Below are 25742 nucleotides of genomic sequence, written 5' to 3'. Positions count from 1 at the left end.
TTTAAAAATGACCTGTATTGTCATTCTTCATAGGGCAGTAGTACGATGCGTGCCGCAGAGGATTAAGAGGCGTTTCTTTCCGATGCATCCCACGTGCAAAAATTTATTCCAGATTTCAATATTGGAATAATTAAGGTCTGCATCCAAAAGAGTATTTGGAGCCCCTGCAAAAGCAAGCATATGGAATCAGAATCTTGGGCATTTCATTTAGGAGGCTGGGTCAGATTTGTGGATGGAAGCTTTAGGATACTATATTTTATTTTCCCCAAGGATATGCAGGTGATGGGGTATCTTCAGATGAGGACATTAAGCTGACATTGCAAGTTCTGAAAGTTGAGAATTTTTTTTTTTTGGTTAATCCTCACCCAAGGATATTTTTCCATTGATTTTTAGAGAGAACGGAAGGGAAAGGGACAGACAGAAAAACAGATGTGAGAGAGACACATCGATTGGTTGCCTCCTACATGCACCCCAAACAAGAGTCGGGGAACCTGCAACCAAGGTATGTGCCTTTGACCAGAATCGAACCCAGGACCCTTCAGTCCAAGGGTGGACGCTCTATCTACTGAGCCAAACTGGCTAGGGTGAAAGTTAAGAAATACTTACATAATGAGCTTTCCTTCATATATGAAAATGGAACTACTGACCCATTTCTTAACTGAGTTTCCAAAAGAGAAAGAAGGCTTAGCTAGTGGGATTTCTCTTTAATCATTGGCCCTAGTAATACCAATGCTGACTCCTGAAAAAGCTGGCCAGGATGAGGAAGCCATTCAACAGCCAATTATGGTGGCCGGAACTAAAAGAATCAGATAGCATATTTGGTTATACAAAAAACATTCAAGGAGGCTAAACCTATTCATGGGACGTCTACACCCTTTATTTCTCTTCTAGGGTGAAAAGTCTAGGAGGGAGCAAGGGATGCAGGAAAAGGTACCAAGAAACCCATGGATGTTTTACTCATTGAATAAATCTTGTTGAGTGCTATTCTGTGCCACGCAGTGTTCTAGATGCTGAGGTAGAGGGGGGAACCAGGTAGACAGGCTCCCTGCTTTTGTGGCACTTATCCTTCTACTAGGGCCGTGATGGTGAACCTATGACACGCGTGTCAGAGATGACACCCGAACTCATTTTTTTGGTTGATTTTTCTTTGTTAAATGGCATTTCAATATATAAAATAAACATCAAAAATATAAGTCTTTGTTTTACTATGGTTGCAAAGATCAAAAAATTTCTATATGTGACGCGGCACCCGAGTTAAGTTGGGGTTTTTCAAAATGCTGACACGCCGAGCTCAAAAGGTTCGCCTTCACTGTACTAGGGGATACATCATAAATAAGTAAGCAAACATGTAAATTAATACGTGCTATGAAGAAGGTTAAACAGGACAGTGTTTGGTGGGTCAGGAGGTCTAGAGGAGAAGGCCTCTGGGAGGAGGTGACATTTAACCTGAAGAAATTAGCCACAAGGAAAATCATTCCAGGGAGAAGGAACAGCAAACTCAAAGGGCCTGAGGCAGGGACAGCTGGCGTGTGTGACGAACAGAAAGTCCCTGTGGCTGAAGGGGAGGGTAGAGGGAAATGTGGCTGGAAACAGGTAAGCTAGGACCTTTAGGCCAGCGGTTCTCAGCCTGCTGGCCCTTTAAATACAGTTCCTCATGTTGTGACCCAACCATAAGATTATTTTCGTTGCTACTTCATAACTGTCATATCGCTACTGTTATGAATCGTCATGTAAATATCTGATACGCAGGATGGTCTTCGGCGACCCCTGTGAAAGGGTCGTTCGACCGCCAACGGGGTCACGACCCACAGGTTGAGAACCGCTGGCTGTGAACTGAAGTTGGATTGTATTCTGATTGCAATGGAAAGCCATTGGGGGTTCTAAAACATATGTTCTGTATTCGCCAATTAGGACTCAGTTTCACAATAGGACAAAATGCATTGAGATCATGACCACTCTCAGGAGCCCTAAAGAGGGGTCAGTGAGAAGCTAATCAGAGATTTAGAGCAGATGGAATCATGTGCTATAGCCCATGATGCTCCAAGATTATTCAGAGGTTCGGGGTATCCGTGGACTATTCATGTAAGTGTTCTGTTCCACCCAGGGTTTGGAGTCTCTCATAAACGCCCCTGACTTGAGCATCTGTCTGGAGAGGACGAGGCAGGGGGGGCCTGCTTTCTCTGCAATCCAGTGATCACATCCCCGTCAGGATCCCTGCATGCCCACTTCAGGTGTCGTCAGCATGGAATTCTGAAGTCCATGTGGCTCCTCACAGTAAACAAGGTGACGTGTCTCCATGAGAATTCACGTATTCATTACCGCTTTATCCATTGTGAGCGCTGGAAAGCAGCTTTGGGTTCAGCCACTCCACGCCCTCCCATTTAACAGATGAGGAATCTGGGTCCCCAGAGAGGTGACTGATTTGCCCAGAGTCAGACAGCAAGTTAGGGGCAGCATCAGTCTAGAATCCACATCTTCTCCTGCCAGTCCGCTGCTCACTTCACCTCATCCATCACCCCTTTGCCGCACAGTTCAGTGCTTTCCTCTCTCCCATGAGGACTTCCTCCGCGTCTGGGCCTCAACAACCTCATCTGTGAAATGGGGTGATAACACTTTCCTCAATAGGATTGAGTGTCGAATGGCATAGCAGGTGGAAACAAGGGTTGGAAAATGTCAGAGCGCTCTAGGGATATGAGATATGAGTAGTCCTTATTTGTAATTACCATGGCAGTCTAACAGGCAGTGGGGATGTTGGGAGACTCTGGCTTATGCCATGTGTTGGCTTTCAGGTCTTAAGGAAAATGCAGAGACGCCACAGCAGTAACACGGATAACGTTCCACCTGAAAGGTAGGCATCTTCTGGTTTCATTCCATCTGTGGGCTCTGGGCTTCGAGTGGTCAGGGGCAGCTCAAAGCTGTATTGAGTAATACCTGCATCTCAGGGTTCCTTGTTTGAGGAGCCGAGGAGATCTGATTAGAAACTGCTTTGCACAGTGATGGCCTATACCTGTGGTCGGCAAACCGCGGCTCACGAGCCACATGCGGCTCTTTGGCCCCTTCAGTGTGGCTCTTCCACAGAATACCACGTGCGGGCACGCACATACAGTGCAATTGAAACTTCGTGGCCCATTCGCAGAAGTCGGTATTTTGTGGAAGAGCCGGTATTTTGTGGAAGAGCCACACTGAAGGGGTCAAAGAGCCACATGTGGCTCGCAAGCCGAGGTTTGCCGAGCTGCAGTTTGCCGACCACTGGCCTATACAATGCATAACTGTTGGCTGTTGCTCTTATGGTAATTCTCAAAGCCTGTGTGACAGGTGATGCTCTTGACTCATTGCATCAATGATTGTACCCATGAGATTTTAATTTATGGAGGTGACTGAATGACAACATGGAGAGGCTAATGCCATTGAAAGAAGATCTTTATTACTTACATTTCCCGAGAGAAGGGGACATGTTACACCACGTAGGGCCACAGGGGAAGCACCAGGGTCGCCCAGGAGGCAGAAAGGAGCAAAGGGAAAACATCGGCCACAGCTTTTATTGTGTTTTCCACACAAATCAGGCCAGGGCAGAGGAAACAGCTTAGCATTGTCTACTTTGAGCAATGTCAGCGGGCTCTGGGTAAAGGGTGGTCTCTGGTTGTCTGGTGCCTGGTCCTGGGTGACTCAGGGCAGGAGAAATATTGGCTGGATATGTGAGCATTAGATCAAGGAGGTGGCTGGGGATATGGGCTCTGGATTGCAAGGAAGTTGTAGACAACTTTGGCTGTTAGTTTGCCCCTGTAATGAGCGGATGCCAGATAGACAAACAGAATCTATGAAAACACAGTTAAAACACTCCTGAGCTAGGATTTCTCTAGTTAAGCCCAAGAGAGAACACACCATGGGACCTGTTCTCAGGTTGTGACAGTATCTCAGCCCCAGAACCCTGCCCCTCTGCCCCCCCCCCCAACATGCTAGCACATGCATGCAATGAGCAGGCACCCAAGCTTTTCCTCCCTGGGATCGCATTCCAGTTCCCGTGCAATTCGGAGATTGGCTGCAAAATCAGAGTACCCTCCAGTCCCAGCACTGGGCCTGAGTTTTGCATCAAGCCTGCCTGTTCTGCAGGGAAGAGCTCTGGCCTTAAATCACACGACTCTTGGCCAAATCCCAGCTCAGCCCCTTCCCACCTATGATGCCTTTGGAACGTGACTTCACCCCTAGGCCTCCATTTCTCCACCCATAAATGGCAGGTAATGACACTCGGGTTTCTTATGAAGGAGCAAATGGATATGAAAACACACAAACACAGCATCCAAATAATAAGCATGCCCGTTGGAGCTTTTCCAGCCTCTGAAGACAGAATGGCTGCCTGCTCTCGAGTGAACCATGAGATCTTTGGGGGCAGAGGAAGAATGGCCACCGTGTGTTGCACTCACACTGTGCCGTTGATGGGGTCCGGACTATTTTTATCAACTTTTTGACAGATGAGGAAACTGAGGCTCAGAGAGTCGAAGTGAATTACCTGAAGTCCCACAGCCAGGAAGCGGCAGGGCTGAGATTGGGATCCCAGGCCACTTGCCAGCTATCTCCCGCACCCCCACCCTGAGTCTGTGCACTGAGCCAGCACGTTTTGGCGGTCTCCTCGCTGGGCAGATCCACTCCTCTCCTGGGTTGCCTCCCACACTAGCCCTTAAGTGGTTAAGTTAGAAGTAGAGCCGCTGCCTCCCCAAGGAATATTCTTTCCCATTTAGGCTGAAATCTCGGCTGGATGCTAGAGCCCAGCTATAAAAAGCCGCTTGGTGGATTGAGTCTTCGCTGGTTGCACTAGAGATCCCATGAGCCCCGTGAACTCAGTGTTGGTGAGCTTCAGGGGGCCAGGAAGACTTTCCAGGTCCTTGTGGGGCGGTGGGAGAGGGAGTGGCCCCCATGTGGCCAGGGTGGGCACCTGCAGGACTCAGTTGTTCTTAGCTTCTTAACGTGCAGAAAAAGCTCGAGGCCCCTTGAGGATCAGAGCCATGGTGTCAGTTGTTGTCGTCATTATTAATATTATCTTTATTATCATGCCAAACCCAAGGGAGAGGGACCACACATTTCCTGGGATTTTGGAGGCAGCATGCGGATGCGCCAGGTGGTAGGGGAGCAGGTAGCCATCTTCAAGCTCCCCTCCCTTGCACCAGGTTTGTGATAACTTATCCCCGGTCAAGTTTGTGAAGCCAGAGTAATCAACCCTGAGATTTCTCCAGACCAGCATTACCCGCGTTGGGTTTCACCGGTGTTCTCTAAGACAGCAGTCGCCAACCGGTGGTCCGCGAGATCCAGAAGGTTGGTGACCGCTGCTCTAAGACATTCATAGGTTTTACACACACACACACACACACACACACACACACACACACAAAATTCCATGGTGAAATAAGTTTGGAAAACACTAAGTTTAAGCGTAATTAATTTTTCCAATTGCAGGCCTTGTCAGAGCCTTTAGTGTGCTCATTCATTCATTCTTTCAAACACTGTTTCTTGAGCATGTTTTACATACCAGGTGCATTGTGCTGGGTAGGAGAGATATACAGTGGGGGCAAACATTCATGATCTTTGACTTCATGGCAAGGGCCCAGTCTAAAGTGCTATCCTCAGTGCTTACTACACATGAGAATCACCTCTGAAGACCTAGGAGAGGCCAGGCCCCGCCCTCAGAGATTTTGGTTCAGTAGGACAACACGGGGTCCCAGGCACCTGTACCAGGTTTTTTCAAAAGCTCCCCTGAGTGGTTATAACGTGCAGCTAGGGTTGAGAGCCACAGACAGGTAAGCAGTGAATGATGATTTGTGATCAGTCCCGTGCAGCTGAGGTCAGGATGCAATGAGAACTAGGAGTAAGGAGATGTCATTTTCTGGGAGTAGGTCGGGCAGGCTCCACCAAGGAAGATGAGCATAGGTACCGAGGTGGGTCAGGGCGAGGGTGACATCTAGTGCAGGGACAGCCTGTGCAAAGGCCCTGCAGTAGGAAGCCTTGGGTAGTGAGGGAAGGGCACACGGTGAGATTGGAGTTTGGGGCTAGATAATCCAGGGTGTCTGGCATGCTCATCTCTCTGAGCCTCCGCTTCTTTATCTGACCATCTGTGCAACTTCGGACAAGTTATTCTCTCTCTTTCTCCTCCTCTCTCTGTGCCTCAGTTTCTTGATCTGTCAAATGGGGGTATTATTAGGACCTTAATTCTCAGGGTTGGTAAGAAGATTTAATGAGTTAATCAGTGGAAAGCACTTAAAAAACTATCCGGTACGTAGTAAATTTTCAATAAAGATTATGGCCCTGTTGCTGTTATTATTTGAATGAGTTTGCTAGGCCTGCTGTGGCAAGGTACCGCACACGGGGGGGCCTTAAACAACAGAAATGTGTTTCCTCGCGGTTCTGGAGGCTGGAAGTTCGAGATCAGGGAGATGAAGATACTATCAGTGTTGCTTTCTTCTGAGGCATCTCTCCTTCGCCTGTAGATGTCCTCACATCATTCTCCCTCCTCTGTGTGTCAGTGCAAGGACACCGTTCATATTGGATGAGGGCCTGCCCTAATGACCTCATTTCATTAGTCACTTCTGCAAAGTACCTGCCTCCAAATTACAGTCACACTCTGCGGTCCTGGGGGTTAGGGCTTCACCATAGGAGTTTGTGGGGAGGCAAAATTCAGCTTAGGACATTACTGATACTGTTATTTGTCCCCCAGTCTCCCCTGGGTGACTGTCTTTCTACCTGTCTGACTTGTGGGGCTTTCTCTTCCCTTCTGGCCTAGAAATCGCAGCCAAGCACTCAGCCCCGAGGTGAGCGTGAATGAAGGGGGCGTCTTTGAGGGTCTGAAGGCAGAAGCCGCCTCCCCGCCAGCGCTCTTCTCCGGCCTCTCCGGCCTCCCGACAGGCAGCCTTCCCGCCGCCCCGTTCCCATCCAGCCTGGTGCTGGGGGCCTCTGCCAGCGGTGGGGACGTGTTCCTCCAGATGCCAGCGTCCAGAGAGGAGGGTGGAGGCCGGGGCGAGGGCAGCACCTACCACCACCGCCAGCCTCACCACCACTTTCACCACGGAGGACACCGTGGGAGCTCGCTGCTGCAGCACGTGGGCGGGGACCACCGAGCGCACGCAGATGAAGCGGGTGATGAGCACCCGGGCACTCCCGCCCCTGCCCTGTCCGAGCTGAAGGCCGTGGTCTGCTGGCTCCAGAAAGGCCTGCCCTTCATCCTGATCCTCCTGACCAAACTGTGCTTCCAGCATAAGCTTGGTGAGTCCCAGGGACACGGGGATTTCAGCTGCGGGTAGGGGCTCTCCATCCCAAATGCCAGGGAAAGGCGGCAAAGGCCCTCACCGTGCAGTAAGAGTATGGGATTCTGAGTCAGTCCTGGGTTCGAATCCTGGCAGACTAGCTGTGTGACTTCAGGCAAGTCACTCACCTTTTCTGAGCCTCTGTTTCCTCATCTGTCCAGTGGGGGTTGTGATAGGAGCTCCCTCGCCGGTTGGTTGGTGTGAAGGAATAGAGTGTAGTAATAAGGAATTCAGACTACTTGGGTCTGAACTCAGGCTCTGCCCCTTCCTAGCTCTGTGACACTGGATTCGTTATTAACTTCTCTGTGCCTCATCCATAAAATGAGGGTTATAGTACAACATACTTCATGAGATTGCAGGAGGTTAAATGAATTAATATGTTTAAAGCACTTAGGACAGTGCTATGCAAGGATAGGTTATTATTTTCATTATTTTTCTTATTAATATACGTAAAATACTTAACAAAGAATCTGGCACAGAGCAAGTGCTCAATAAATACTCCTTATTGTTAGTAGTATTAGGAAGTAAGATAATGATTCATAAAGTGATTAGCCTTGCACCAGACATATACTTCACATTCAATAAGTGGTCTCTGGTACACTGTCATTATTCTTATTACTAGAGGCCCGGTGCACAAATTCGTGCATGGATGGGTCCCTCAGGGTGGCCTGCAGAGATCGGGCCCCAGCTCGCACCCCCAGCCTCGCAGCCCCGCAGCCCCACCTGGCACCCTGCCTTGGCCTGGCGCCGCCCCCTCACCTGCTCCACCATCCTGCCTGCGGGGTGATCCATTGGGGCTGGGGCTCCGCCCAGCTCCCTGAGCACCTGGGACCCAAGCGGCGGCCCAGCCCCCCCTCCCCCACTGGCTGCCACTGCTGGTCGCCATCTGCTCACCTGCCCCACCAACCTACCACGGTCCCTGTCTTGTCGGGGTCCATCAGGGCCAGCAGCACCTCCACTGCTGCCCGCTGCCAGCGCTGTGTAGCTGACGCCACCATGTTTCGCGCTGCCCTCTGGTGGTCAGCGCATGTCATAGCAAGCAGTTGAACTCCTGGTTGAACTACTACCCCAGGGGACAATTTGCATATTAGGTTTTTATTATATAGGACTAGAGGCCCAGTGCACAAAAATTTGTGCACTTGGGGGGGGTCCCCCAACCCGGCCTGTGCCCTCTCGCAGTGTGGGACCCCTCGGGAGATAACGACCTGCTGGCTTAGGCCTGCTTCTGGGTGGCAGAGGGCAGGCCCAATCCCTAGGCGCAGCCCCTGGTCGGGCTCAGAGCAGGGCCGATTGGGGAGTTGGGGCGCCGCCCCCTGTCATGCACAGAGCAGGGCGGATCGGGAGGTTGCGATGCCACCCTCAGTCACGCTCAGGGTAGGGCCGATTGGGGGATTGGGGCACCGCCCACTGTCACACTCAAGGCAGGGTCTATGGGGAGGTTGCAGCACCACCCCCTGTCACGCACAGAGCAGGGCCGATCAGGGGGTTGAGGAGCTCCCCGCTGTCACTCACAGAGTAGGGCCGATAGGGGAGTTGGGGCACCGGCCCCTGTCATACACAGAGCAGGGCGGATAAGGGGGTTGGGGCGCTGCACCCTGTCACACTCAGGGCAGGGCCAATGGGGAGGTTATGGTTCTACCCTGTCACGCACAGAGCAAAGCTCGTGGAGGGGGGTTGGGGCACCACCCTCTATCACCCACAGAGCAGGGCCGATCAGGGGGTTGGGCACCACCACTGTCACACTCGGGGCAGGGCCGATGAAGAGGTTATGGCTCTACCCTGTCACACACAGAGCAGGGCCGATCAGGGGGTTGGTGCGCTGCACCCTGTCAAACACAGAGCCGCAGGGCAATCAGGGGATTGGGGAGCTCCCCCCTATCAGGCACAGAGCAGGGCAGATAGGGAGGTTGTGGCCCCGCCCCCTGTCACACACAGAGCCGCAGGGCGATCAGGGGGTTTGGGCGCTGCCCCCTGTCACGCTGATCCCGGTGCCAGGAGGCATATTACCCTTTTACTATATAGGATAGAGGCCTGGTGCACGGGTGGGAGCTGGCTGGTTTGCCCTGAAGGGTGTCCTGGATCAAGGTGGGGGACCCCACTGGGGTGCCTGGCCAGCCTAGGTGAGGGGCTGAGGGCTGTTTTCCGGCTGGCGAGTGACTAAAGCTTCCAACTGCTCCTTGTTTTCTTTTTTTTTTTTTTGTTCTGGGCCAGCTTTAGCTCTGAGGCCTCGCTGCTGAAAACATCAATACAATGTTGCTAAAGCCCGGCTGAATGAAAGCCGGTTTCTGGGGTTTTGTTTATCTTCTTATTTGCAACATAGTACATAGTTGCTTAGAGTTGTAGCTCAGAGGCCGGCAAGTGAGGCGGGGAACGTTGGAGTCCGCAGCAAGCAAGCCTCATGTTTGCTTCCAGCTGCCTGGCTGCCGGCCGCCATCTTGGCTGACAGTTAATTTGCATATACTCACTGATTAGCCAATGAAAAGGGTAGCGGTCGTACGCTAATTACCATGTTTCTCTTTTATTAGTGTAGATTACTAGAAGCCCAGAGCGTGAAATCACCCAGTCCTACCACCCCTGCTGGTCTTTGGTTATTACGGCGTTAGGGCCACAGGCCTTTTATAATATAGACTAGAGGCCCGGTGCACAAAAATTTGTGCACTGGGGGGGGGGGGGGCGGGTCCCCCAGCCCGGCCTGTGCCCTCTCGCAGTCTGGGGCCCCTCGGGAGATAACGACCTGCTGGCTTAGGCCTGCTCCCGGGTAGCAGAGGGCAGGCCCAATCCCTAGATGCAGCCCCTGGTCAGGCTCAGAGCAGGGCCGATTGGGGAGTTGGGGCGCCACCCCATCATGCACAGAGCAGGGCGGATCGGGAGGTTGCGATGCCACCCTCAGTCATGCTCAGGGTAGGGCCGATTGGGGGGTTGGGGCACCGCCCCCTGTCACACTCAAGGCAGGGTCTATGGGGAGGTTGCAGCGCCACCCCCTGTCACGCACAGAGCAGGGCCGATCAGGGGTGTTGGGGCTCCATACCCTGTCACGCACAGAGCAGGGCCAATCAGGGGGTTGAGGAGCTCCCCACTGTCACTCACAGAGTAGAGCCAATAGGGGAGTTGGGGCACAGCCCCCTGTCACACACAGAGCAGGGCGGATAAGGGGGTTGGGGCGCTGCACCCTGTCACACTCAGGGCAGGGCCGATGGATAGGTTATGGCTCTACCCTGTCACACACAGAGCAAGGCCCGTGGAGGGGGTTGGGGCGCCGCATCCTGTCACACTCAGGGCAGGGCCGATGGATAGGTTATGGCTCTACCCTGTCACACACAGAGCAAGGCCCGTGGAGGGGGGTTGGGGCGCCACCCTATATCACCCACAGAGCAGGGCCGATCAGGGGTTTGGGGCGCCGCCACTGTCACACTCGGGGCAGGGCCAATGGAGAGGTTATGGCTCTACCCTGTCACACACAGAGCAGGGCCCGTGGGGCGGGGTGGGCGGGTTGGGGCGCCGCACCCTGTCACACACACAGAGCAGGGCCGATCAGGGGATTGGTGCACTGCACCCTGTCAAACACAAAGCCGCAGGGCAATCGGGATTGGGGAGCTCCCCCCTATCAGGCACAGAGCAGGGCAGATAGGGAGGTTGTGGCCCCACCCCCTGTCACACACAGAGCTGCAGGGCGATCAGGGGGTTTGGGCGCTGCCCCCTGTCACGCTGATCCTGGTGCCGGGAGCCTCACTGCTCGCTGATCCCGGTGCCAGGAGGCATATTACCCTTTTACTATATAGGATAGAGGCCTGGTGCACGGGTGGGAGCCGGCTGGTTTGCCCTGAAGGGTGTCCTGGATCAGGGTGGGGGTCCCCACTGGGGTGCCTGGCCAGTCTGGGTGAGGGGCTGAGGGCTGTTTTCCGGAAGTGAGTGACTGAAGCTTCCAACCGCTCCTTGTTTTTTTTTGGTTTTTTTTTATTCTGGGCCAGCTTTAGCTCTGAGGCCTTGCTGCTGAAAACATCGATACAAAGTTTCGGTCCACCTGGCTTTCAGTCCAGCTGGTTTCTGGAGTTTTGTTTATCTTCTTATTTGCAACATAGTATATAGTTGCTTAGAGTTGTAGCTCAGAGGCCGGCAAGTGAGGCGGGGAACGTTGGAGTCCGCAGCAAGCAAGCCTCATGTTTGCTTCCAGCTGCCTGGCTGCCGGCCGCCATCTTGGCTGACAGTTAATTTGCATATACTCACTGATTAGCCAATGAAAAGGGTAGCGGTTGTACGCTAATTACCATGTTTCTCTTTTATTAGTGTAGATTACTTATTGTTACCAGATCATGGTGTTGCTGTGCCCGGGAGAGTTTTAGGCTGCTGTTTTAGTCCTATCGTAGGAATGATGGTACAAATGATCTCATGCCCTACTACGTCCCATAGACAATATCTAGAGGAGATGAGGCCACATAGAGGACACATAGGATTCTATGTGTCCTATTTGCACCTTCTGGAGGTTCTAGCTGATTCATCACCCCACCTTCCTTGTTGGGTGCTGTCATGGCTGCCTCCCTTTTCATTCCTAGACATGAAAGCCAGGATGTTTCCTTTTATCCTGAGTTCCCTTATGCTCACAACTTAAATTTTATTCTCAAGTATGGCCAGTTTCTTTTTCATTTGGCAGGTTTGTTTATTGCTCAGAGAGGAAAATAGAAGGGACGGTAAGGTTACTAGTTTTTATTTTATATATTTCCAGTGAAGAAATACAACTTTGACAAAGTAGAGCCAGAAAAGTACCTGGATTGCATGCACTATTAAAAAAGTGGAAGTGAACTCCAAGCAGGAGAAGCTTTGCACTTGGTGTGAAAGCAGAATCCTGTCTACAGGTTATGAAAAGTAGGATTTGCAAATCCCTGTTTCAGGAGAACTCCAAGATGGCAGCTTGGCAAACAGTGGCAATTGAATGAAGTGGAGTAAAATTCAGTTCTATTCCCCCATCTGCCAGGGTCATGTTTTCCTGTTAGCAGGAGTTTTTTTTCCCCTTTAACATTAAACTTTTTGAAAGTTTATGTTATGTTAAATATGTTTTTATGGATTTTAGAGATAGAGGAAGGGAGAGGGATAGAGAGATAGAAACATTGATCAGCTGCCTCCTGCACACCCCCTACTGGGGATTCAGCACACATCCCAGGCATGTGCCCCGACTGGGAATTGAACTGGTAACCTCTTGGTTCATGGGTCGACAGTCAACTACTGAGCCACACCGGCTAGGCTTAACATTAAACTTTTATTCCTTACTAGAGACCCAGTGCACGAAATTTGTGCAAGAGTAGGCTTTCGCAGCCGGTGGCTGCCTGGATCCCTCCCTCACAGCTGCAGCGGCTGCCTCGATCCTGTGGCTGCAGCCCCAGCTTTGTCCAGAAGGACGTCTAATTAGCATATTACGTTTTCATTATTATAGGTGGTGTCACGATCTTTTTCTATGTATGCTTTTATGACAAGTAACACACCTCAGATTCTTTTTGAAAGTAAAAATAATAATAGGTACCATTGACTGACTGCTAGAGATGGTGCTCTCTAAGCATTATCCCTCCAGGGGTAAATACTGTTATTATTCTGTCCATTTTATAGATGAGGAAAGGGGGCTCAGAGAGGTGCAGTGACTAGCCATAGCTCACACAGAGGGGAGGTCGTGGAGCCAGGATTTGAACCCAGGTCTTACCAGGCTGCACAGCCCGTGCTCCTAACCCTGTCCTATGAAATGCCCCAGAGAGGCACCAGTCACATCCCTCTACTGAGAGTGGCTCAAGGGTCTCTAAAGTGGGGCTAGGCCCAAGTCCCCTAGAAGTGAGATTTTCTCTCTTCTAAGGTTAATCTGTAAACTCCAAGGGCCAGGGATGTGTCTTTTTAATATTGCTCACCGTCCCCAGTAAGCCAGGGCCCGGCCTGATGAGTCTCAGTGGCGGTGTTCGGTCCTCCTCTGTCCCGCAGGCATTGCTGTGTGCATCGGGATGGCCACCACCTTCGCCTACGCCAACTCCACCCTCCGAGAACAGGTCTCTCTGAAGGTGAGTCACCTGGTGAATTCGTCTTCCGTGGCTGCTCTAACAAATGACCTCAACCTTAGTGGCTTAAAGCAACATCTGTTGATTATTTTACAGTTCTGTCCATCAGAAGTCTGAAGGGAGCCTCTCTTCGCTAAGATCAGGGCGAACAGGGCTGTGTTCCTGCGGGAGGGTCTGGAGGAGAAGGTCTCCTTGCCCTTTCCAGCTTCTGGAGGTCGCCCACATTCTCTGGCTCCGGGCCCCTTCCTCCTCTTTGAGCCGGCAGGCACCATTGCATCTCTGTGACCATCTTTCCACAGTCACAACTCCCTCTGACTCTCCTCTTCTGTCTCCCTCTTCCACTTCTAGGGACCCTTGTGATGACATTGCATCCACCTGGATAATCCACAGTCTCCCCCCATCTCAAGATCAACTGATTTGCAACCATAATTCCACCTGCAGCCTTAATTCCCCTTTGCCATGTGACCTGACATATTCACAGGCTGCAGGGATTAGGATGGGGGCATCTTAGGGGGGGGGTCATTCTTCTGCCTGCCACCCTGGGCAGAGCCCTTGATGTGCCATCCTTCTCCCAAGCCCATCCATCTGCAGTGCCTTCCCAGCCCGGTCCCTTTACCCTCCTGGCATTCAACCAGTTAGCTCACTTGCAACCCACTCTTATGGTTAAGGCCATTCCACTGGCATGGCCGGGTGCCATACAGCTTCACCTCCATCATCCTAAATGCCCTCTAAGATTTGCTGAGCACTAACCATGCCCAGCACAGCTAGGCCCATTGCACAGCTCATCTTGCAAATTTGTCCCAGATACCTGGGGGAGGAGGGCACACAGAGTCATTCTTATCTCGTTTTCCCAATAGGAAACAGCGCCTCAGAGACACTAAGTTCCTTGCCTGGGGTCCCATAGCCAGTGCCAGTGGTGGCATCAAGACAGGAACCCAGGCATTGAGCCCACAGGCTGTGCTCACCCTCGGTTCAAATTCCAGCTTCACCCACGAGCAGCTCTTAGATAGGATGGTTACCTTGGTAACCTCAGCCTCAGGTGCCACCTCTTACACCCATAGAGAGGATCGAATGAGACAGCGCAGAGAAGGTGTTTAGCACGGGGCCTGGCATACAGGTAACGTTGAATCGAGCTATTTTTAACAAGCCTGTGCGTTGTACTGTGCGTGTGACCCCATGACAGCCACCATCCTCTCTGGTCCTTCTTTGGGGCCATCTGCTTTCTCAAAAAGCTCCTGGGCCTCCATGAGGCATGAAGAGCAGTCAGTCTCCATTTGACACAAGCCATTGAGGTCCAGAGTTGGGCATGGAGCCAGAGGTTCTCCCTGACCCCGAGTCTCATCTTCTCCAGGCAGACCCCTTTCTGCTGCTATTAGAACAACAGGTTGGCTGACGCCATAAGAGCAGGCTGTGGGGGCTGGCTGTCTTTCAAATGCATGAACCTCCAAATGGTGCCTTGGCCTGAGTTTTCGGGGGTAAAAGAATACCTGTATCCGTGGACAAGCTTCCAGGGGCCCTGAAACCTATGAAGTGAAGACACGGGTGACGGTTTGCCTGTCTGCACATATTTTCTGTGAAAGAGAATCTCCATAACCCTTAGTAAGTTCTGGAATCTCAGCTTAACATTAGAGAACTACCTGCTTTGTCCTTCAGATTGTGGCTTCTCGGGGCATTGCTAATTCCCTCTTTCTCTTCCACCTTCGGTTTAGATTTACAGAGGACTCAACTGGAATCCATTATTTATTGGGGTAAAAGGGCTGCCGAGTGGGTTAATCACATTGATAAGAGCCGTTGGTTGGTTGGAGGTGGTTTCTAGGGTCGTTAACCTTGACCGCTCCTGGAATAATGGGTGGATGGAGATGCATTTATTTTGTCTACTCTGGAAATATGCCTCGTAAGGGTGTGTGGGGCGCTGAGCTGTGTCTGGAGACAGTGGAGCATTTACCGAAACCGCAGGGAAGGTTACACTGGGAAAGCTATGACCTCATCCTATTCCAGCAAGGCAGCCTCCCTGGTCCAGGAAGAGACGAGCTTTTGAGAATCAGCACACGGGGGTCTACGTTTGTCTCCCGGGGTACACAGGCGGGGACACGCCAGCCCGGCGCCGCCTCCAGAAATTTCCTGGGATTGTTCTCTGGCCGAGAAGCTGCTGGGAAACCGCAAACGGAGAGCGCTTTCCAGCTTGTCTTCCTGGGGACTAAACGGAAACGAGGCTACAGAAAGGGAAGTGGGATGGATTGTGAAGGGCTTGGTGGCCGAGGGTACGGGTTTGAGTTTAGTCCTGTAAATGTGGCCCTACACTGAACGGTCCAGGGCAGTAGCCCTGAGGGCCCTGCTGGCAGAAGTGAGAACAGGAGTTTCCACTTGCATTTATTTTGTTAATTGCCTCCTGGGTTGTAAAGTCTGAATACTGGGTCCTGCCATTCAGCCAGCCTGAAACCTGAGCCTGTACCAGACTGAATGTTGACATTTGTGAATTTTACTTCATCCTTAACAAAACCCCCATTTTTAAATGAGTAAGAGTTACTTACCTAGGTTGAAGGTTCAATTCCTGGTCAGGACACATGCCCCGGTTGGGGCTCAATCCCCATTAGGGGGCATGCAGAAGGCAGCCGATTAATGGTTCTCTCTCATCGATGTTTCTCTCCTCTCTTCCTCTCTGTATTAAAAAAAAAAAAATTAAAAAAAAATTTAAAGAGTTACTTAACCTCTCTTTACCTTAGTTCCTAACAATAAATGTGAACTAACATTTATTACATGCCAGGCACTGTTCTAAGCATTTATGTACATTAATTCTCACAACTCACAAGACAGATACAATATAGACCCATATTCAGATGAGAAAAGGGAAATGAAGAGTTTAAGTAGCTTTCCCGGGGTTGGATAGTCGCCAGGTAGCGGATCAGGGGCTTGAACTCGGGCTTCTAGCTCCAGAATCTGTGCTTCTAACCACTTTGCTATCCTGCCTTTCCAGGTCGTTCTCCGAGCAGGTTCCCACATGTCTGTCACCTTCTCTGTAACCGTCCCTTGGATCCCGGTGGGAAGGAAAGAGGCCGGTGCCCTTCTTTCACCATTGCCCTGCTCCCTCCAAACCCTTGAGAAAGGGAAAAGTTGTCACTTGTCATAAAATGTTCTGGAACGTTCTGCCGTGTGCACCTTTGGTATTGCAGCATCCTCATAGATTCGCTTTTCATCTGCAGGAGAAGAGGTCGGTGCTGGTCATCTTGTGGATCTTGGCCTTCCTGGCAGGGAACACCCTGTATGTGCTCTATACGTTCAGTTCCCAGCAGCTATACAACAGGTGAGCAGGGGGTGTGGGGGACTTTGTTGGGCTTAGGATGCGCAGCCCTTCTGTGTCACATTGTTATAAACACGCGTGCCTGGAGCAGAGCTCTCTAGTAGAAATAGAACGCAAGCCCCATGTGTAACTTTCTAGTAGCCACATAGTCGGGGAGGCTGGCCCGTGAGGGCTTCCAGGATGAGGTTGAAACTCGAGCCAAGCTTTCCGATCGTGTACATCTCTTTTGAACATTGACTGTGAGGAGTGAGCCGTTTTGCCACATTCTGGGGCCACCCAGAATAAAAGCATGTTGGAGAGTGAGTGCCAAGGCGTCAGCTCACATCTCACACACTGCATTAGTTGTCTGGCCCGAATATCAAGATCCTGGTGGAGGCTCTAGGAGGTGGAGTTTCCCAGAACCCTGGGTGAATTTCCAGCTCATGTCTTTCTCTGGGCATGATCACAGGCATGGGCCCAGCTCTCTGCGCGCCCGTCAGACCTGCAGCACAGAGAGAAAGAGAAAGACAGAGAGAGGCTTAGCAGAGGAGCAACAGAGCTGAGGCCCGTCTGTGCCTCAGTTTCCTCATCTGCACATGGTGTAGGTAATAGTGCCTGCCCCATAGAGGTGCTGTTGTTATCATCGTCACAGCTGCAGGGCACATCTGTAGTATGTCCATAAGCTCAATGAAACCCACCTATAGCACAGTGAGGGAGGGTACGATTCCCATTTTATTGATGAGAACACTGAGCCTTACAAAGAGAACATTATTTGCCCAGGGTTCAATAAATGAAGAAGCTTGGATTCAAATGCAAGTCTGTCTGATACTAATGCATGTGTGTGACCTTGGGCATCTTACCTCTCCAAACATCAGAGCCTCGTTTATAAAGCGGGGATGAGCAATGCTCACTGCACAGGACCATGAGATACAGGGAGTAAAGAGCGTAGCACAGAGTCTGGCACATCAGTGTTCCTCTTCCTTCTCTTCCTCCCTCCTTTGTAGTGTTGGCCTTTGTTCTCTCCTTTCTTCTGCTTCCTCTGTGAAGCCTGTTATGGACTCATAAAACTGGAGGGGACTTTAACTAATGATACTCTGGGCCAATCTCATCTTTTAACCCTCAAAGGAACTGAGGCTCAGAGAGGTTAAGTTACCCACCTGAGGTCACACAGCAAGTTACCAGCAGATTCAGGAACAGGTCACAGATGTCTGATTCCCAATTCAGTGCCCTTCCTACTGGTCATATTTATAAGGTTCCCAGAGTGAGTAGAAGGAGCTGCTGAGGGCCCATGATTATACGTGAGCGTCCTGACTCTCTGAATCCTCCCCACAGCCTCATATTTCTGAAGCCCAACCTGGAGACCCTGGACTTCTTCGACCTGCTGTGGATCGTGGGGATCGCAGACTTTGTCCTGAAGTACATCACTATCGCCCTCAAGTGCCTCATCGTGGCCCTGCCTAAGATCATCCTGGCTGTCAAGTCCAAGGTAGGCGGTGGCTGCGGCCACCAGGCAGCCCCAATCACACACGCAGGGGAGGAGGAAAGAATGGGTGTGGGCAGAGCTGATGTCATCATATCAAATGGACAGATCCTGAGCTAGTAGGTCCTGTCACTCACCGCTTACAGCTCCTTGAAGCTGAGCATGGTTCTTTGTTGTCAGCACCAGCCTGTGACACCTCTACTCCAAGTGCGTTTCCTGAGCTTCATTGTTCAAAGCTGCCCTTGGTGCAATTTGCATCTGAGTTTCACCTGAGAAAGGAAAGACAGCCTGTTGACATGCCCTGGTTGTGTTTCTCCCATGGAAGGATGGCTCTCAGAGGTTTTGACGCTTTGTGGCTTTGGGAGCATGTTTTGTAAAGGGAACCAAGGCTCCTGAGGAAAGGACTCTGTGATTGATTAGTGATGTCTGCTGTGGACATAGGATGGGAAATCATGGCAGTGATATTTTGCAGAGTACCATTGCGGAAGGCCTGTAGACAAATGTTGGGTGGAAGAGGTCTTATACAAGGGTAACCATCATAATTCAGAGGACTGAGCAAGGGTAGGACAAAGCAGCACCTTTAGGATATAATTATTGCCAATGCCTCTGCAAGAAGACCCCAAGCAGAGGCAGATGGACTCAACAATCTCTGAAGACTCCTGCTTTTCATGCCATCTTTTCAACTTCAGAAAGCTTCGAATTCGGTTGGTGGAAAAGCAGGTTTAGAATTGGCTGTCCATCTTGAGTGACATCTGACCAAACCCATTGGCCAGGTGTATAGGGAAACCACACTCTGTACAGCTTCCACAGTGGGCTGCGTGCTGCCCTGTCTCCTGCCCATTACACCTCTGATCCTTCTGCCTTAAAGACCCTTTTCCTTACACGTGTCTTGACTAACTCCTGCTCCTACAGATCACAGCCTCTTAGAAATCTTACCTTCAGGCTACAGATGGTGCCCCTACTGAGGACACTCAGCACCCTATCCTCCCCCTATTCCGGCACTCGCCACCCTGACTGTAATTGCTTGTTTAGTTGTCTGCCTTCTCTGCTTGAGTGTAACCTCTGTGACAGCAGGAAATGAATGCATCTAGCTCGTTTGTTGATGGATCACCAGTATCTGGTATGTACTCGGAAGTGTTCATTGTATGTATGCATTATAGTTGGGTGGGTGGATGGATGAAGTAGGTGCTGAATAGGAAGGTTGGTAGATAAGATAGATGGGTGGGCAAGTGATTGGATGGATGGATGGATGGATGGATGGATGGATGGATATTTGGATGGATGGATGGATGGATTCATCATCTAGTCAGCTACACTAACTCTTACCATCGCCTCTTGTAGCAGCAGGGAAAGCTTATATCTACTCTCAGCTCAGCTCAAATCTCTTGTGTTTGGTAGGTGTTCAAACACCTCTGTCACAAAGATGCAGAAATCCACAAGGCAAAGTAGTACTAATTTCTCTGTGCTAGAAAGGACCAAAGAAATCTGGCAGTCAAACTAATAATAATAAAGACAGCTAAACATTGCTGAGCAATTACCAGGAGCCAGGCAGTGTTAGGCAATGCCATGTGTTTGAGAAATATTTGCTGGATGCCATCTATATGCCAGGTAGTGTTCTGGGAACTGGGGATGCATCGCGAACCAGGTAGACAAAAACCCATGTACTCATGGAATTTGTCGTTTAATCTTAACACACCTGGGAGAGAAGATGCTGTGACTATCGCTTTTGAGAGAGCAGAAACTGAGTTAAATAACTTGCCAAAGATTGCAAACCTCATAGTAACAATACTGAGAGCATTGGGAGCCGCTAACGTGGAGTCAGCCCTGTGTACGGGCCAGGAAGGCTCGAACTCATTTCCTCCGGACATCTATCTCACAAGGCAAGTACTGCCATGTTGTGGGTTTCTTTATGGAGGCAAAATTCTCATAAACTATACCAGTAATCATTTTAATGTGTACCATGCAGTGGCAGTCACTGAACTCACAGTTCGTGGAACCATCATTACTGTCTGGTTCCCAGACTTTTTCATCACCCCAAAAGGAAACCCTGCACCCATTAGCAGTCACTCGCCCTCCCCACAGCTCCCGGAAACCCTCAGTCTCCTTCCTGTCTCTATGGACTATACCTGCTCTGGACATTTCCTATAAATGGAATCAGATATTATGCGATCTTCTGTGTCTGCCTTCCTCCCCTTAGCATCATGTTTTCAAGGTTCACTCACATTGTAGCCTGTGTCATTGCTTTTGGGGGCTGAATAATATTCCATTATGTGGCTAGACCGCCACTTGTTCATTCATTCATCTCTCAATCAACATTGACGTTGTTTCCATTTTGGGGCTGTGGTGAATAATGCCGCTTTGAACATTTCTGGACAAGCATCTGTTGGAACACGACTTTCCTGGGTTGTGGAAATGTGAGGTTTTATTTTTTTGAGGAACCACCCACCCGCTTTCCACAGCAGCTGCGCCATTTCGCACTCCTGGCGAGCGCTGTTTTTATCCCCATTTTTCAGAGGAGACAACAAACACAGTGAGAGATTAAGAGAGCAGCCCAAGGCCACACCGCTTGTAAGTGGCCAGGTGAGGATTTGAACTCGGGCGTCCGACTCCAGACCCCCTGGGTCACTAGGCAGCACCCCTCCCATCTCAGTTCCCTGGGTTTGTTAGGGAAGTTCCGCAGCGCTGACCGAGGAGGGAGTCCCCATGCACCATCTGTATGAAATGTCCTCAAGTTCACGCCGTGGCTACCTCACTTCCTTCTCCTTCAAATGGACACCTCTGGAGGCGAGGGGCGGGGCTGGGGCCCGACACCTTTTCCCTGCTCCACCGAGGTGTAGGCGACAGTTATTAATGTCCCCTTGGCAACCGTCCAGCTCCCTTTTTCTGATTATTATTATTTTATTCGGCGAGATTAATGTGCCAGGTCAGAGCATAATCCAGCCTGTAGAGAGTGATGTGAATAGTCTTCTCAAGATAAATTGCAGGCTTGGAAAAGGTTCACAGCCTCTCCGTGCCTGTCTGAGTGCTCTCCCGAATCCTCATCCATCCTTGTCTGGGCAGAAGAAAAGGACGGGTCTTCGTTGGCAGCTGGGGGGGTGAGGGGGAGAAGAACACATCTGTCAGGGACGCCTAATGGCTCACAGCACAGATGCTCTTTGCTGCGCCTCCACGCTGTCCACTGAGAGGGTGGGTTGGTTTTTAATATAATTATCAGACTGGAAGGGCTTCTGGTATTTGGGTTTGCTTGATGGTCCCAGGGTCCCTGATGCGTGAGGCTGAGCGAGCCCCCAATTCCCACATGCCTTGGGACACCGAGTCCTCTCACACCTGGGCCTCCCAGGAGAGCCAGGGCCATTGGCCGGCCAAAATGGGGGTGGGGTTAACGATGGTGACCGCTCATCTTCAACCTCAACCCCAAACCATCACACTGGCTAGGTGTCTAAGGCAGCCACTTGTCATTATAAATCCAGGTAACTTATATAACCCATACGTCTTGGCCCTGCCTGATCTGGCTCCTACCCACTTCTCCGACCTCATCAACCCATGACTCTCTCCCTGGCTCACTCAGTGCACCCAGTGCACCCAGCGCCTTCCTTCTCAGGGCCTTTGCACTTCCTGCTCCCTCTGTCTGGGGAAGTCTTCCTGTGCTCCATGGGCATCTCCTGCCCAGCAGTCAAGCCTTGTTCCAGTGCCATTTCCTCTGAGACCCTGTCCCCTCCGGGGCCGCCCTGTGGAAGTGGTTGTTGCTAGCCTGCATTATCACACCGCCATTTGATTTATTAGCACGTACCAGTGTCTGAAATGATCAGATCGTTTTGCGTTTGTTTGTGGCTTCCTGAGAATAAGGACCTTTCGGTCTGTCTTGACTCCCAGGAAATGCACAACAGTTATGATGGGCTGAATGGAGAGCCTCGTGTTAAGTGATCCGGGGGTTAAAACCAGGCCTGCTGCTTCCCACCATGTAGAGTTCTCCTTGGCCTCCTCTGCTCACCAATGCCACTGATGTTACCGAGGACCTGTTTGCTTACAGGGGCCGATGCTAGACCCTGAGAGTGTAAAAATGAGTAAGATGCCACTCTAACCTTCATCTTCTCCCTTTATTCGTTGCGAGTAAAGCTTGTTTTTATATTAACCTAACCCAAACCTAGTTAAGAAGGCAAATCTCTTGTCCCAGCATCATATACTCCAACCCCTACTCTAAATGGTAGCAGTAATTAAAAATTTAACTTGTCCACATTGCTCCTTCTTTTATTAAAATTACTCTTGGACCAGGGTTCTAGAGCTGCACTGTTCAGTACAACAGCCACCAGTCACCTGTGGCTGTTTAAATCTAATTTTAATTAAATTAAAAATTCAGTTCCTCAGGCCCTAGCTGGTTTGGCTCAGTGGATAGAGCATCAGCCTGTGGACCAAAGGGTCTTGGGTTCGATTCCAGTCAAGGGCATGTACCTTGGTTGTAGGCTCCTGGCCCTGGTCGGGGTGTGTGCTAGAAGGAACCAAATGATGTTTCTCTCTATGTTCACATTGACTGTTTCTGTGTTTCCCTCTCTCTTCCACTCTCTCTAAAAGAACAATGGAAAAATATCCTCAGGTGAGGATTCACAACAACAAAAAATTCAGTTCCTCAGTTATATCAGCCACATTTCACATGCTCAACAGCCACACATGGCTAGTGGCTACCATGCTGGGCAACACAGAGAGAGAACATTAACATCATCATAGAACATTCCATTGGACAGCACTGTTCTAGAACATTCTCAGGGCAAGGTTGTTTCAACCTCCCAGAGTGTGGGTAGCAGGCCTCTGTCATTCTGTGCATTTCTCAGGCAGAGAAAAATGAAAGCAGGCACTTCTCTAAGGACTTTCAGGTGGGTCACTAGTAAATGGAGACACACGGCAGAGTGGAAAGAACACTCACCTTGAGTCAGCAAAGCTAGGTTCGAATCCTGGCTCCTGGACTTGTTTCCTGTGTGACCTTGGGCAAGTGACCTCCCTCTTGGGAGCGTTCAGTTTAGATGTTACCTCCTCCAGGTCCCTTAAGGCAGGTATGGGGAGCATCTGTCCCGTGGGCCATATAAGGCCAGGGAAATCATGTGGTCTGGCCCTGCCAAGGCATTAGGGGTAAGTTAATTAAATGTTTGACCAAATGTAGGCTAATTTTTAAGTTGATAATTTTGCGTGGCTCGTGAATGATCTTATCTGTCCAAATGAATTGCCCTTGGCAGAAAAAAGGTTCCCCACCCCTGCCCTAAGGCAACAAGGCAGCCTGCAAGGCCTCTTATGATCACATTCATCCCTAGGATTTTTTTCTGTTTTCTGTTTGTAGTTTTTTGTTTGAAGTTTGTAGCCAGGTGATATAAACTGATCCCTAGAGAAGTGCTGAAGTCTGAAATGGCAAACAGTCTAGGACAGTGGTTCTCAACCTTGGCTGCACATGAGAATCACCTGGGAATCTTTTTAAAATCCTGATTTCTGGCCACATCCTCCGGAAATTCTGTTTCTTTGTTATGGGGTGGGGCCACAACATTAGTAACAAAGAAGCAGAATTTCCCGAGGATGAGGCCCAGAAATCAGGATTTTAAAAAGATTCCCAGGTGATTCTCATGTGCAGCCGAGGTTGAGAACCAATGGTCTAGGAGCTGCCATTTATCAGCCTGTGCCTGTGTCGGGCATCACTAATCTATCATGGCCCTGCTTCCCCCAAATTGACCTCTCTCAATGCAGCAATCCAGGCAGCCTCTACCAATCAGTGTCAGAGTGTAAGATGAAGCCTAAGCCTTAACTTCAGTTCTTCCTTGTAGAGAAAATGGACCGTTCTGGCATCTGCAGAGCTCTGTGGCCTCTCGTGGATTGGATGAAGCTCACCCAGATTATCAAGGGTAATCTCCGTAAAGTCAATAGATTATAGACGTTAATCACATTCACAACATAACTTCGAAGCAACACCTGGATTGCAAAACTGGATACCACAGCCTAAACTGAAACATAGAAACTAACCATCACAATCCCCCATTAAACAAGATGCCGATTTGGGAGTCTAGACCCGTGGTCAGCAAACTGCGGCTCGCGAGCCACATGCGGCTCTTTGGCCCCTTGAGTGTGGCTCTTCCACAAAATACCACGTGCGGGCGCGCACGTACAGTGCGATTGAAACTTCGTGGCCCATGGGCAGAAGTCAGTATTTTGTGGAAGAGCCACACTCAAGGGGCCAAAGAGCCACATTTTGCCAAGCCGCAGTTTGCCAACCACTGGTCTAGACCAAGGAAATATTCATTTAGTCCAATTTAATGACATTTTTAAAAGAAACTGTCATTAACTGGTTGTTGAATTTGATCAAAAATCATTTGATTTTTTTTCCTCCTTAGAGCTGTTCATAGGAAGAACTGGATTATTAGATTTCCTATTAAGCTTTGCATTCTTGGAACAAACCCCACTTGATCATGATGTATTATCCTTTTGTTATGCTTCTGGATTCTGTGCTATGATTTTACTGAGGATTTTTGCATCAGCTGTTATAAGTGCTCCTCTCCCTTGGTACGTGACTTCCCATCACTTACATCTCATTGGCCACCACTTAGTCACAGTTGCTGCGTGAAGAGGTGGGGAGCAGCTTCTTATAGCTGGGTGCCAGTGGGCCTGAGCAAAGATCAGGATGTTTCTTTTGGAGGAGGAAGGGAAGAATGGACATTAGGAAGCACCAAGAGTCTCTATCTCAGGACAATTGTAGATGAGGGACTGGAGGCCCAGGAAGGTTCGTTCACTCACCCAGGGTCACACAGCAAGTCTGTGCCAGAGCTCTGACTTAAGCTAGGTCTTCCAGATCCCGAGGGACCCATGATAATAATATAAAAAATATTCTACGATAATATCTACATATATAAAAGGCCAATATGCTAAGTGTCCATCCAACCAGTAGCTATGACACGCACTGACCACCAGGGGGCAGACGGTCAATGCAGGAGCTGCCGTGATGCGCACTGGCCATTTACAGAGAAATGGCACCGTGGACTTCGTGCCCACAAAGCAACACTCGGCTTCCCCCAAGTGGGATACAGGCCCCGCCACCACCCCAGAGCGACACCCCACCAAATCGCAGCCAATGATGCTGAGACCTCATGGCACAAAATGCGGCCCACAGCCCAGCCAAGCCAGGAAACGGTGGCTGTGGGCACTGGATAATGACATCACATAGCAACACCTGGCTTCCTCTCCCTAGCAACTAGCCTCCTTGGAGTTTCTTCAGCCCAGGAATAGGACTTGCTCTATAACCAGGTGCAAACATTTCACACTGTAACCAAATGTCTGTGAAGCATATTCCCATGCCTCATCTCATTTGATCCTCACAGAAGTCCTGGAGTAGGTAGATAGGAGACTCAGTGGAATCCTATTTTATTTTCATTAGCTGGAAAATGGAGATTTAGAAAGATTAGAAACTTGACCTGACTAAAAAGAAGTAAGAAATGGTGGACCTTGAAAATGACTTCAGGTTTTCTCACTGCGCAGAATATAGTCAAACACTGCTGCAGTTAAATATTTTACCCTTTGTTCTCCCTGCATGATCTACAATAATAATCTGCTTCATGTTGATATTTACTGCTGTGTTGCTGACAATTACCTGAAAGAGAAGTTGGGGTGTTTCCCTGGGCTGGAAAAAGTTTAGCTAATCA

The 25742-nt window shown here is 50.2% G+C and overlaps 1 protein-coding gene across 2 annotated transcripts in view; it reads left to right on the top strand.

The window, feature by feature from the left end:
• The window catches only part of RNFT2 (ring finger protein, transmembrane 2), a 50731-nt gene that overhangs the window by 285 nt on the left and 24704 nt on the right, over nucleotides 1-25742 (top strand). For both annotated transcript variants that reach the window (XM_070399741.1, XM_070399742.1), the window contains exons 2-7: nucleotides 2105-2283; nucleotides 2790-2848; nucleotides 6770-7248; nucleotides 13245-13321; nucleotides 16519-16619; nucleotides 17928-18081. In XM_070399741.1, coding sequence (XP_070255842.1) covers nucleotides 2260-2283; nucleotides 2790-2848; nucleotides 6770-7248; nucleotides 13245-13321; nucleotides 16519-16619; nucleotides 17928-18081 — 894 coding nt within the window. In that variant the 5' untranslated portion in view covers nucleotides 2105-2259. The remainder of the gene's footprint in view (nucleotides 1-2104; nucleotides 2284-2789; nucleotides 2849-6769; nucleotides 7249-13244; nucleotides 13322-16518; nucleotides 16620-17927; nucleotides 18082-25742) is intronic.

Source organism: Myotis yumanensis, unplaced genomic scaffold, assembly GCF_028538775.1.
Source record: "Myotis yumanensis isolate MYYU_CA2020_CCGP unplaced genomic scaffold, mMyoYum1.0.hap1 SCAF_19, whole genome shotgun sequence".
Taxonomy (NCBI): domain Eukaryota; kingdom Metazoa; phylum Chordata; class Mammalia; order Chiroptera; family Vespertilionidae; genus Myotis; species Myotis yumanensis.
This window is presented reverse-complemented; position numbering and strand designations above follow the sequence as displayed.